The following is a 14,015-nucleotide window of genomic DNA, read 5'->3' as shown; positions in this document are numbered from 1 at the left end:
TATATACATATATACATACATATATACCTATACTGTATATACCTTTATATACATACATATATACCTATACTGTATATACCTTTATATACATATATACATACATATATAACTATACTGGCTCACCTGCACTGGCTTCCTGTGCACTTAAGATGTGACTTTAAGGTTTTACTACTTACGTATAAAATACTACACCGTCTAGCTCCATCCTATCTTGCCGATTGTATTGTACCATATGTCCCGGCAAGAAATCTGCGTTCAAAGGACTCCGGCTTATTAGTGATTCCCAAAGCCCAAAAAAAGTCTGCGGGCTATAGAGCGTTTTCATTTCGGGCTCCAGTACTCTGGAATGCCCTCCCGGTAACAGTTCGAGATGCCACCTCAGTAGAAGCATTTAAGTCTCACCTTAAAACTCATTTGTATACTCTAGACTTTAAATAGACTCCCTTTTTAGACCAGTTGATCTGCCGTTTCTTTTCTTTTTCTCCTATGTCCCACTCTCCCTTGTGGAGGGGGTCCGGTCCGATCCGGTGGCCATGTACTGCTTGCCTGTGTATCGGCTGGGGGCATCTCTGCGCTGCTGATCCGCCTCCGCTTGGGATGGTTTCCTGCTGGCTCCGCTGTGAACGGGACTCTCGCTGCTGTGTTGGATCCGCTTTGGACTGGACTCTCGCGACTGTGTTGGATCCATTATGGATTGAACTTTCACAGTATCATGTTAGACCCGCTCGACATCCATTGCTTTCCTCCTCTCCAAGGTTCTCATAGTCATTATTGTCACCGGCGTCCCACTGGGTGTGAGTTTTCCTTGCCCTTATGTGGGCCTACCGAGGATGTGGTAGTGGTTTGTGCAGCCCTTTGAGACACTAGTGATTTAGGGCTATATAAGTAAACATTGATTGATTGATTGATTGACTTCCCGTGGTCATACTTGCCAACCCTCCCGGATTTTCCGGGAGACTCCCGAAATTCAGTGCCTCACCCAAAAACCTCCCGGGACAAATGTTTTGCACTCCCGCCTTACGTGACCAGGCTGCCCACACCCCCAGCACATCTGCCCTGGTGTTCCAGTTGCCGTCTGCGGTGGAAGCCCCCTCTCAGCAGCGCCCATATCCTGGAAAGAAGAAGGAACAGAGGAGATATTATAACTCCAGTACCCCCCCCCCCCCATTCCCGATTTTACTGGTGGCTGGTTGGATGGGTGTGGTGTGGGCATATCCGGGGCGGTACCCTGGTTGCGGGTTGAGGCCGCCTCTGCAGAGTGGGGTCGAGGCTCCAGTGGTGCCTCCTCTGGTTGCGCGAGTCGTCTTCGTGGTGCTGGGGTGGGCCTTTCGGCCGGTTTTGGGGTCGCCTCCCGATGGACCGTCAGATGGTCCTCGGCAAGGGTCACTGCCATCAGATCCCGCGGAGGTTATTGCTGGGATGGAGTCAACGAAATGGTCGAACAGGATCAGCTCGAACATTTTATTGTCCGACTTTTGTGGTTGTAGCCATCGGGTCGCCATGTCTCGGAGCTGCTGCACCAGTGCGAACTGGCGGTCCTCGGGTCCGAGCCGCAGGACTCGGAATCAGCGCCGGTGGTCCTCGAGGATGCTGCCCACCCGGTCCAATATTGCGCGGCGAAGGCTGGGGAAATGCTCCCGGGCGGAAGACTAAGCGTCTTGCTCGCCAGGAGCGGCAGCAGCTTTACGCCCCACTCTTCTTCCGGCCAGTCACTCGCTGCTGCCGTGGCTTCAAAGACGTCCAGAAACGCTTGGGGATCTTTGGCCTCCGCCATGCGCTGCATGGAGGCAACTGTCCCTCCCGTCCTGCTCAACAGCACCTGCAGAATTTGGGTCTGCTGGCGGCCCGTTTCCATCTACTGCTGGCTCGCCACTGACACTTCCGCCAGGACTCGTCCCAGCACCTCCAGGGGATTTGGGGCCGACATCATTTTTTTTTTTTTCGGTCCTGCTGAATTGGGTGCCAAATGTGAACGTTCTTTGCAGCTGGGTTCGTTTGGGACCAACAGACCACGGCCAAAGCTTGGATTCCAGGTTTGAATGTATTTTATTTTGTCTTCTTTCTCTATCTCTCAGCTTCATGTCAGCCTTTCGGCTCCCCGTCTCCTCATCCTCATGGTCTCCGACGCTGCTAATAAAAAGACACTTGATTAGGTAACTCGTTCCAGCTGAGGTATATACTCACCTGTCAGCTGCTTCATAGCTGGTTCCTGTACACGCCCTGCCCACAAAAGCTGCGTGGACCACGTCCCCTCCACAATGTTGTTTTTCCGATTAACACTTGTTCTTTCAGTAATGGGAATATAAAAACAACAATTTATTTGGTTTGTACATTGAAGCTCTGTGGGATGATGTATATCATTGGCTTCTCCCCAACATTCTAAACCTGCCAATGTTTCCTGAAATGGACAGTGATTTGGGGATACTAAGAAAGGAAAACAGAATAGTTGTCATGAGTATTTTTTATTATTATTAACAAATGTAGATGCATATAAACAAAACAACCTTCATAACCTTCTGCCATCTTTTCTCATCTATATATTGCATAAAGGTCTTGGGACATACAGATAGAACAACACCTCTCAACACAATATTCATATTACAAAGGACAGTAAAAAAAGATAATAGAATGTATTATGGAGACCCAACAAATGATTCATAAAGTCACACATTTTAAAAGTAAATGATCTTGTATGATTTAATTAAACGTAACATATGTTTTGTACTGTTTTGGATTTACTGACCTTTTTAGTACAATTGTTCTTCTTGTAATAGTTTGTCGAAATAAAAAATACACAATGTTGCATATTAATGCATATACTTGACTGAAAAAAGCACTAACATAAAATATCTAATCTGTAAATGTAGAAGATTGTTGCACAAACAACAATGTCACACATGTTATATGTGCTGATGTTGTTAGAAAGTCAACATTAAAGTCTTGACAGTTTATTTCAAATCCTGCAGTTTCATTTGCTGCTGCTGTTCTCACCAGCACACTTGTGTTTCTTACACTGGTACTTAGAAGACAATCTTTCACCCCACACACACTGCAACTCAACACTTTCTCACGTGTGTGTTCTCATGTGCGCTGCAAGGGTTTATTGGTCACAAAAGCTTCTGTTGCAAATTGAACAGGATTGTGATTTTTCACCGGTGTGTTCTAGTGTGTCTTTTCAAACACTGATTGTCTGTAAAACTTTTACCACAGATTGAACAGGAACAAGGTTTTTCCCCAGTGTGCGTTCTCATGTGCACTTTCAATGTGTTGCTTAGAACAAAACCTTTACTACAGATTGAACAGATGAAAGGTTTTTCTCCAGTGTGTATTTTTCTGTGTTTTTCCATACATGAACTTTGTGCAAAACCTTTACCACAGATTGAACAGACAAAAGGTTTTTTGCCGGTGTGCGTTCTCATGTGTACTTTCAAACACCGACTTTCTATAAAACCCTTAGCACAAATTGAGCAGACATAAGGTTTTTCACCAGTGTGAGTTCTCATGTGCCTTTTCAAATTGTTACTTTGAACAAAACCTTTACTACAGATTAAACATTTAAAATATTTTTCTCCAGTGTGTGTTCTTCTGTGTTTTTCCATACATGAACTTTGTACAAACTCTTTACCACAGATTGAACATAGAAAAGGTTTTTCTCCGGTGTGTGTTCTCATATGTACCTTCAAATTTTGACTGTGTGTAAAACCTTTACCGCAAGTTGAGCAAGAAAAAGGTTTTTCTCCGGTGTGTCTTCTCATGTGTACTTTCAAATTTTGACTAAGTACAAAACCTTTACCACAGATTGAACAGATAAAAGGTTTTTCACCAGTGTGCGTTCTCATGTGCACTTTCAAATTGTGACTTTGTGCAAAACCTTTACTACAGAATGAACAGGAAAAAGGTTTTTCTCCGGAGTGTATTAGCATGTGTTCGTTTAACCCATTTTTTCGTGAAAAACATTTACCACATTCCGAGCAGGAAAAAGTTTTTTCTCCAGTGTGTGTTATCATGTGTCTTTTCAGATGACTATGGTATTTAAAGGTTTTGTCACAGTGAGAACATGTGAAGTGAGTGTTGTCAGTGTGACATGTCTTATCATCTTTAGAGTCTTCATCATCAGTGTCAGGAGAGTGTGAGGTTGTGTCCTCACTATCTGATAGTGGAGCTAAGAGCTTGTCTGCTTGTGATCCTCCACAGTGGTCTCCATCAGCTTCTGTTGTCATGTGTTGTGTTGAGCTGCTGCTTGGAGGCTCCCCCCCTCCCCTCTCCTCACTTTCACCTTTGACCTCATCACCTTCACTCTTCACAGGGACACCAGTCACTGGGAACTCCTCCAAACATTTAAGCTGACTGATGCCGTGTTCCTCTTCTTCGTCTTTAAAGCGGGGGTTCAATGGGTCCTCCTCGTCCTCTTTAAAAGAAGAGGGCTGTGGTTCCTCCTGCTGCATCCTAAAGCTCCACTTTTTTTTTACATCAGAAGAAAATTTTCTTCACACACGTCTGCGGAACACAAGAAGACATACACATGCTTTAAAAACGCCCAGGTTTGCTCAGTCACACGAGGCATTCAGTATGTTTACATGTACTAAAGAACACCCTTCCTGACTACCTCAGTGCCCCACAGTTGGTGGATGGATGCTTTTAAAGGGGAACATTATCAGCAGACCTATGTAAGCGTCAATATATACCTTGATGGTGCAGAAAAAAGACCATTTATTTTTTTAACCGATTTCCGAACTCTAAATGGGTGAATTTTGGCGAAATAAACGCCTTTCTGTTTATCGCTCTTTTTGCGATGACGTCAGAATGTGACGTCGCCGAGGTAATACAGCCGCCATTTTCATTTTCAACACATTACAAACACCGGGTCTCAGCTCTGTTATTTTCCGTTTTTTCGACTATCTTTTGGAACCTTGGAGACATCCTCATCGGTGTGTTGTCGGAGGGTGTAACAACACTAACAGGGAGGGATTCAAGTTGCACCACTGGCCCGAAGATGCCAAAGTGTCTGCCGCCAGACCCCCATTGAATGTGCCAGAGTGTCTCCACATTTTACCGGCAAAGACAGACATGGCACAGAGATGTATGGATAACCTGCAGATGCATTTGCAACGATAAAGTCAACGAAATCCCAAAGGTGAGTTTTGTTGATGTTGACTGCCAGCTAATCGATGCTAACATGCTATGCTAATCAATGCTAACATGCTATTTACCGGCGGTGCTAAAGCAGACATGGCACAGAGATGTATGGATAACCTGCAGATGCATTTGCAACTATATTACGTTTCCTTCTACCCACATTTAATGCGAAAAAAACACTTACCAATCGACGGATTCAAGTTGCTCCAGTGTCACGAGATGCGAAAGTCCTGATCGTTTGGTCCGCTCATTTTACCGGCGATGCTAATGCAGCTATTCGGCCATGCTATGGCTATGAATAGCGTCAATAGCAATTCGCTCAATAGCTTCAGTTTCTTCTTCAATACTTTCATACTACAACCATCCGTTTCAATACATGCGTAATCTGTTGAATCGGTTAAGCCTCTGAAATCCGAGTCTGAATCCGAGCTAATGTCGCTATATCTTGCTGTGGTATTCGCAATTGTTTGTTTACATTGGCAGCACTGTGTGACGTCACAGGGAAATGGATAGTCGCATCGCAAATAAGGAAAATCAAGCACTTTAAAGCTTTTTTTAGGGATATTCCGAGACCGGTAACATTTTGAAAAAAACTTCAAAAAATACAACAAGCCACTGGAACTGATTTTTATTGTTTTTAACCCTTTTGAAATTGTGATAATGTTCCCCTTTAAAATAGGTCTAAAAACCCATGTTAAATAAATAAATGGGTTGTACTTGTATAGCGCTTTTCTACCTTCAAGGTACTCAAAGCGCTTTGACACTACTTCCACATTTACCCAATCACACACACTTTCACACACTGATGGAGGGAGCTGCCATGCAAGGCGCCAACCAGCACCCATCAGGAGCAAGGGTGAAGTGTCTTGCTCAGGACACAACGGACGTGACGAGGTTGGTACCAGGTGGGAATTGAACCAGGGACGCTCGGGTTGCGCACGGCCACTCTCCCCACCGCGCCACGCCGTCCCTAAAAAATAAAAAACTGTTTATTTTACTCTCTTGCTGTAATGCTTTAACTCTGTAGCATTTTGAGAAGTGCAAAACAAATAACGTCTACTATTATTATTATTATTAACATTTATTATCAGGATAGTACTAAAATCTCATAATATAGTGCTGTTGACGCTTCAGATTTTTGGCTCAAGTTTCCCACAATGCATTGTCGGAAGCCATATAGAAAGGCTAGAGTCATCGTTCACGATAGCGCTACAGATAATATTTCCGAACTGTTCAGTGGAAAATAACATTGCACCGGCTATGATACGATAGAGGAGTACTGTGAGTTGTGAGATATCAAGTTCCTACGTCTTTATGAGGAGCAAACAGCCCTAATTGGATGCAAGGATCCGTACAAGATCGACAAGTTTGAGTGGAGCAGAGACCACAACAGCTTCCCTGACTTAGTGAAAAACTTAAAGTGGAACATTATCACAATTTCAAAAGGGTTAAAAACAAGAAAAATCAGTTCCCAGTGGCTTGTTGTATTTTTTGAAGTTTTTAAAAAAATTTTACCGGTCTCGGATAAACCCTAAATAAAGCTTTAAAGTGCCTTATTTTCGCTATCTTCGAAACCACTATCCATTTCCCTGTGACGTCATACAGTGCTGCCAATACAAACAACATGGCGGTTACCACAGCAAGATATAGCGACATTAGCTCGGATTCAGACTCGGATTTCAGCGGTTTTAAGTGATTCAACAGATTACGCATGTATTGAAACAGATGGTCGGAGTCTGGAGGCAGATAGCGAAAACGAAATTGAAGAAGAAATTGAAGCTATTGAGCGAATATCATGGGTGTACCTAATGAAGTGGCTCATAGCATGGCTGCCTTATTAGCATCGCCGGTAAAATGTGCGGACCAAACGATCAGGACTTTCGCATCTTGTGACACTGGAGCAACTTAAATCCGTCGATTGGTAAGTGTTTGTTTCGCATTAAATGTGGGTATCTAGTTTCAAATGCACATACAGCTAGCGTAAATAGCATGTTAGCATCGATTAGCGTAGCATGTTAGTATCAATTAGCTGGCAGTCATGCCATGACCAAATATGTCTGATTAGCACATAAGTCAACAACATCAACAAAACTCACCTTTGTGATTTGGTTGACTTAATCGTTGCAAATGCATCTGCAGGTTATCCATACATCTCTGTGCCATGTCTGTCTTAGCATCGCCGGTCAAATGTGAAGACACTCTGGTACATTCAATGGGGGTCTGGCGGCAGATTTCTTGCCAGTGGTGCAACTTGAATCCCTCCCTGTTAGTGTTGTTACACCCTCCGACAACACACCGACGAGGCATGATGTCTCCAAGGTTCCAAAAAATAGTCGAAAAAACGGAAAATAATAGAGCTGAGACCCGGTGTTTGTAATGTGAAAATGAAAATGGCGGGTGTGTTACCTCGGTGACGTCACGTTCTGACGTCATCGCTAAAAGATCGATAAATAGAAAGGCGTTAAATTCGCCAAAATTCACCCATTTAGAGTTCGGAAATCGGTTAAAAAAACATATGGTCTTTTTTCTGCAACATCAAGGTATATATTGACGCTTGCATAGGTCTGCTGATAATGTTCCCCTTTAATTATTAACCCGGCCCATTTTACACCTTAGAGGACTTTCAAAATTACAAGTCTGGAAAGCGACGGCCGCTTTGTTTGTGGATGCGTTCATGACGTTTCTCTCTATAAAGACAGTGGGCATGGTGTTGTAAAGCCAGCCTTGAGTAATAAGAGAAGTGAGTACTATTTTTATCAATACGACTAATATCAAAGTTCTTCAACCAAGCACATAGAGTTACCTCAAAATGGGGCTGTTTTAATTTCACTGGTTGAATGATCAGCAACAATGGGCATGATACAAACAAAACCTTCTAATATGGCCAACGGCAATGCATTGTGGGAAACAATCCGAACCCCTTTGTAGGTGAGTTGCAATCACGTGACCTGGAGGCACATCCGGGCACGTCTGGTTTTCAAAGGATGGTCTAAGTCCCATTAGGCTACTGTTTATTTACCTGAATCAGTGCATATGTAGGCTTATTTTGGAAGGTTCAAGTGCAAATATAAAAGCGATCGTGGAAAAAAGTATTTAAAATGGGATGGAGTTGATTTTTCGCTCTTAAAAGCCTACTGAAATGACATGTTCTTATTTAAACGGGGATGGCAGGTCCATTCTATGTGTCATACTTGATCATTTCGCGATATTGCCATATTTTTGCTGAAAGGATTTAATAGAGAACATCCACGATAAAGTTTGCAACATTCGGTGCACATCTTCACATTGTTTTTAATGGGAGCCTCCAACAAAAAGTGCTATTCGGACCGAGAAAACAACAATTTCCCCATTAATTTGAGCGAGGATGAAAGATTCGTGATTGAGGATATTGATAGCGACGGACTAGAAAAAAAAATAACGCGATTGCATTGGGACGGATTCAGATGTTTTTAGACACATTTACTAGGATAATTCTGGGAAATCCCTTATCTTTCTATTGTGTTGCTAGTGTTTTAGTGAGTTTAACAGTACCTGATAGTCGGAGGTGTACGTCCACGGGTGTCTTGACGTGCAGTGTCTCAGGGAAGTCGACTGCAGCTGTACGGACGGCACAAGCTCAGCTTATCTCCGGTAAGAATAGACTTTTTAACCACAATTTTCTCACCGAAACCTGCTGGTTGATATTCGGTAGGGATCCATGTTCGCTTGACTGCGCTGTGATCCATAGTAAAGTTCCACCTCCAGGAATTTTAAACAAGGAATCACCGTGTGTTTGTGTGGCTAAGGGCCAAAGCTTCCAAACTCCATTTTTCTATTGTGACTTCTCCAATATTAATTGAACAAATTGCAAAAGATTCAGCAACACAGATGTCCAAAATACTGTGTAATTATGCCGTTAAAGCAGATGACTTTTAGCTGTGTGTGTGTGCAGCGCTCATATTTCTTAAAAACCCGTGACGTCTTGCGTACACGTCATCATTACACGATGTTTCGAAGACGAAACTCCCGGGAAATTTGAAATTGCAATTTAGTAAACTAAAGCGGCCGTATTGGCATGCGTTGCAATGTTAATATTTCATCATTGATATATAAACTATCAGACTGCGTGGTGGCTAGTAGTGGCTTTCAGTAGGCCTTTAAGAAAAAAAAACATTTTTTATTTAAAGGGGAATATTATCACAATTTCAAAAGGGTTAAAAAACAATGAAAATCAGTTCCCAGTGGTTTGTTTTATTTTTCGAAGTTTTTTTCAAAATTTTACACCTCCCGGAATATCCCCAAAAAAAGCTTTAAAGTTATTGATTTTCGCTATTTGCGATGCGACCGTCCATGTCCCTGTGACTTCATACAGTGCTGCCAATACAAACAACATGGCGGTTACAACAGCAAGATATAGCGACATTAACTCGGATTCAGACTCGGATTTCAGCGGCTCAAGCAATTTAACAGATTACGCATTTATTGAAACAGATGGTCGGAGTATGGAGGCAGATAGCGAAAACGAAATTGAAGAAGAAATTGAAGCTATTGAGCAAATAGCTATTGACGCTATTCGGCCATAGCATGGGTGTACCTAATGAAGTGGCCCATAGCATGGCTGCCTTATTAGCATCGCCGGTAAAATGTGCGGACCAAACGATCAGGACTTTGGCATCTTGCGACACTGGAGCAACTTAAATCCGTCGATTGGTAAGTGTTTGTTTCGCATTAAATGTGGGTATCTAGTTTCAAATGTACATACAGCTAGCGTATGAAGCATGTTAGCATCGATTAGCGTAGCATGTTAGCATCGATTAGCTGGCAGTCATGCCGTGACCAAATATGTCTGATTAGCACATAAGTCAACAACATCAACAAAACTCACCTTTGTGATTTGGTTGACTTAATGGTTGCAAATGCATCTGCAGGTTATCCATACATCTCTGTGCCATGTCTGTCTTAGCATCGCCGGTCAAATGTGGAGACACTCTGGCACATTCAATGGGGGTCTGGCGGCAGATTTCTTGCCAGTGGTGCAACTTGAATCCCTCCCTGTTAGTGTTGTTACACCCTCCGACAACACACCGACGAGGCATGATGTCTCCAAGGTTCCAAAAAATAGTCGAAAAAACGGAAAATAACAGAGCTGAGACCCGGTGTTTGTAATGTGAAAATGAAAATGGCGGGTGTGTTACCTCGGTGACGTCACGTTCTGACGTCATCGCTAAAAGAGTTTAATTTGCCAAAATTCACCCATTTAGAGTTCGGAAATCGGTTAAAAAAATACATGGTCTTTTTTCTGCAACATCAAGGTATATATTGACGCTTGCATAGGTTTGGTGATAATGTTCCCCTTTAAACCGTTTATCATCACCAACAGGCTACTGCTCACTCACTTCACCTGACACTTATGGTATTTACATTTGAAAAGATTGGAGGAACATCATGTCTTTACATCTGAGGGGTCCTCAAATTAAACATTAATCCAAGATGACAAATTTGGATTGATTCGTGCATCGCTAAGTAACATATTTGATTGACATAGCGAGTGCTGCTGTGATTTTGCTGCTAATGAGAAAAAGTTTGTTTGCAGTTGATTTCCTGCTACAAATATTGTCATCTACAATTCATGTCTGCAGTTGTTTTTATGCTTTGATGTTCATATTTTGTCTCAATATTTAGCTATAGATGTCCCTGTTGTTCAGCAGTGTTTGCCAGTTTATGCTGTTGAGCCCACGAAAGATTTAATAATATAGTTTATAAATACTATTTAGGATATTTTGTTGATGCTAACAAATATCACCAAAGTCGCTATAATGTGTTCATGTGTCGAATAAAGAACTTGTCTTTCCTGCACAACAACAACTAAGTTTTTAGTTTCTGTTCTGAAAATCGACAACAATAAGGTGGATTGGACCAATAATCACAATATTTATCTCTAGGACTTAACATGATGTTAGTTTATTTGCACAGGCAGGTCTTGTAGTTATATTTAGACATAGCAACCACAATAGAACCAAAACTAATGCGACCTATTGACACTATAATTGATAGCTGTGGTCTTACACAAATAATTAAATTAACTCACGCGTCGCAATGGTAATATAATAGAACTAGTGCTTGTAGAGGGTGTTACCACCTCCAAAGTTATGATACAATTTGAAGTTCTGACTCATTGTCAACAAGCTAATAATAATCACTACTTTAGCAGCCTCAACATTAATGCTGTCACAACATTGACTCTTGCTGGCCTACTGCCTTCGGTAGTGGTGCCATTCCCAAATTATGTCAACTCTATTGATAACCTCACTAACAACTTTAATGACGCCCTGCGCAACACCACTGATAGTATAGCACCGCTGAAGCTAATAATGGCCCCGAAAAGGTGTACCCCATGGTTTACAGAAGAAACTAAACCTCTTAAACTATGATGTAGAAAGCTGGAATGAAAATGGCGTGCGACTAAACTTGAAGTTTTCCATCAAGCATGGAGTGATAGTTTAATAGCTTGTAAACGCATGCTTACCTAAGCTAAAGCTAAAACCCACATCTGCGGTCCCTTCCAAGGTCTTTCATTGTAATCCCATTGGGTTGCGTTTTCTCTTGCCTCTATGTGGTATCTGAACAGAAGATGTCGTTGTTGCTTGTCCAGTGCTTTGAGACAATCTTGATTTAGGGCGGGCCAATTACCATGAATTGATTTACGTGTACCCCAACTTAAACAAGTTGAAAAACTTATTCGAGTGTTACCATTTAATGCTCAGTTATACGGAATATGTACTGTGCAATCTACTAATAAAAGTTTCAATTAATCAATCAAAAGCAAGACGTTATTTTGCGGCCCCCACCTTAATATAAAAGTTTAATGTTACTGCGGCCCGCGATTTTTATAAGAATGGCACGACAGCTATGTGTTATTTGGCTCTTTCAACGTTCTGGGTTGCCTACCCCTGCATTAGTGGAAAAGCGGCAACTGAGTGAAAGCCACAGAGTCGTTGCCATGGAGACGAGGGTTTTCTTACGTGCCTGGCTGCTGTCACACCGCGACAGCTGTCTGTCAGTAATAACAGTCCCCGATAACCTGGACCAATTCAAACCGTTATTTGTTTTTTTTATTGTGTAATTTGCAATGCCTCACACGATGAACACTACATATATTTCTAAATGACGCCGGGAAACACTCCGGGAGCCATCACTTTTTTGCGCTCGCTATCCCGGTACTTTCCCGGCTACTATCCGCCGACCGCTGTGTTGCTTTAGGGAGGAAAAGTGGAATGACACACATTGCGGAAATAACATTATTCTCCGTGTGTCGGCTAAATACAAATATATTCCACAACCCCAAACATGTATTTTTCAAAGCCTGCAGTGAAGAGAAGGTTTAGTGATGAGCAAAGACAATTCCAGGAAAAGTGGGAGATGCAATAATTCTGTCTTATTTGCACAGAGAAAGTTGCGGTGCAATTTGAAACGTCATACATGCTGAAGAATCTGCAACATTTTTTTTAAGAAATCTTTTCTTGCGGCCCAGCCTCACCCAGACTCTGCGTCCAGTGGCCCCAGGCAAATTGAGTTTGAGACCCCTGATTTAGGGCTATACAAATAAACTTTGATTGATTGATTTCTTTACGTTTAGTTCAGCTCTCAAACACTGCACAAATAACTTGATTGCATCACAGAAAGTTTCTCAAACAAATCAAATGTTGAAACAAACATTTTACAAAGTGATCTCTGCAGACACGAGCGGTCCGATTGTAATCCACAAGATGATGAAAGTGATATTTTTAAGAGCCATTTCTTTCCACGCACTTTAGCATTTTACTCACTGCATTACCTTTATGAACCACTTCTTTCAGGACTCTTGGAAAGCTCTTAACAGCAAATGCGGCATTTTCTGCTCAAACCCCACTTTCACTCTCACTTGTTTTTATGCTACGATCTAGCTGCTTGACGATTGTGCGAATTAAGCCGTGAAGAAGAAAAACGATATGACGTCATATGCAACCCTCATTGTGCTTCATATTGTTTAAGTAGCTTTCTATCCAATTCAAGACCAGCGACCAAAAGTTGCGAACTTTATCGTTAATGTTCTCTACTAAATCTTTTCAGCAAAAATATTGCAATATCGCGAAATGATCAAGTATGACACATATAATGGACCTGCTATTCCCGTTTAAATAAGAACATCTCATTTCAGTAGGCCTTTAAATTCGACGGTTGCGAGACCACGTTGCAGATACCAGACGGAATGCATCATCTTCACAAGACAACCCAACTTCTTATAGACAACACACTTACGAATAGTCTTAATAATGAAATATAACGTTAGTAAAGATGTGAGAGTAAGAAGTAAACAAACCTGTTCTGTGTAACACAACTTGATGTTTCTTGAAAACTTGATGTCGCTCCTTCTCCTCTTTTGTTGGACAAAGTTCCTCCTCAAACTTTGCCATCGTTCTTTCGCACATTTTCACACAACCACAACACTTTACTCTCACATTTGATCTCTACTTAGCGATGTGTTGATAACGTCCGCGTCTCTTTGTTAGCAGCTAACAAGCTAGTTTAAGTTGAGATAGGACGCACAAGAAAAATCAATGCTCACTCAGACTATCCAGATATAAATTAATAACAATGTTTAAACGATGTTTAATGTTTAAACCATACATATGTATCTATGAATGCAAAGATAAAAACAAATACAGAACGATAATGCTTACGTTTAAGCCTTCTGCGTCAAACGCCCTCTTACGTTTCCAACCAATCGGTTCACGCATGCGCGAAGTCCACCTCTTCTTTTTGTTTTCTGGCGGGCTGCAGCCGCAACTTAAAAGGTGCATACCGCCACCTACTGTACCGGAGTATGTAGTAGAATGGGCTCGTTATGTATTATCTTCTAT

The 14,015-nt window shown here is 41.9% G+C and overlaps 1 protein-coding gene across 4 annotated transcripts; it reads right to left on the bottom strand.

Annotated features, from left to right (window-relative positions):
• Positions 1-2,443: 2,443 nt before the first annotated feature.
• On the bottom strand, positions 2,444-13,926 carry LOC133545001 (oocyte zinc finger protein XlCOF6.1-like). 4 transcript variants are annotated; one of them, XM_061890280.1, is made up of 4 exons: positions 13,836-13,926; positions 13,475-13,572; positions 8,668-8,733; positions 2,444-4,497 (listed from the first exon to the last, which is right to left on the bottom strand). In XM_061890280.1, exon 4 carries the CDS (start codon positions 4,443-4,445, stop codon positions 3,150-3,152), a length of 1,296 nt encoding a protein of 431 aa, XP_061746264.1. In that variant the 5' UTR covers positions 4,446-4,497; positions 8,668-8,733; positions 13,475-13,572; positions 13,836-13,926; the 3' UTR covers positions 2,444-3,149. The 4 variants fall into 4 exon arrangements, with proteins under 4 accessions (XP_061746264.1, XP_061746261.1, XP_061746262.1 ...); XM_061890277.1 differs by lacking the exon at positions 8,668-8,733; XM_061890278.1 differs by having other exon boundaries at positions 13,475-13,886.
• Between the last annotated feature and the right edge of the window lie 89 nt (positions 13,927-14,015).

Source organism: Nerophis ophidion, linkage group LG28, assembly GCF_033978795.1.
Source record: "Nerophis ophidion isolate RoL-2023_Sa linkage group LG28, RoL_Noph_v1.0, whole genome shotgun sequence".
Taxonomy (NCBI): domain Eukaryota; kingdom Metazoa; phylum Chordata; class Actinopteri; order Syngnathiformes; family Syngnathidae; genus Nerophis; species Nerophis ophidion.
The sequence above is the reverse complement of the archived record's forward strand: the minus strand, read 5'-3'. Positions and strand labels throughout refer to the sequence as shown.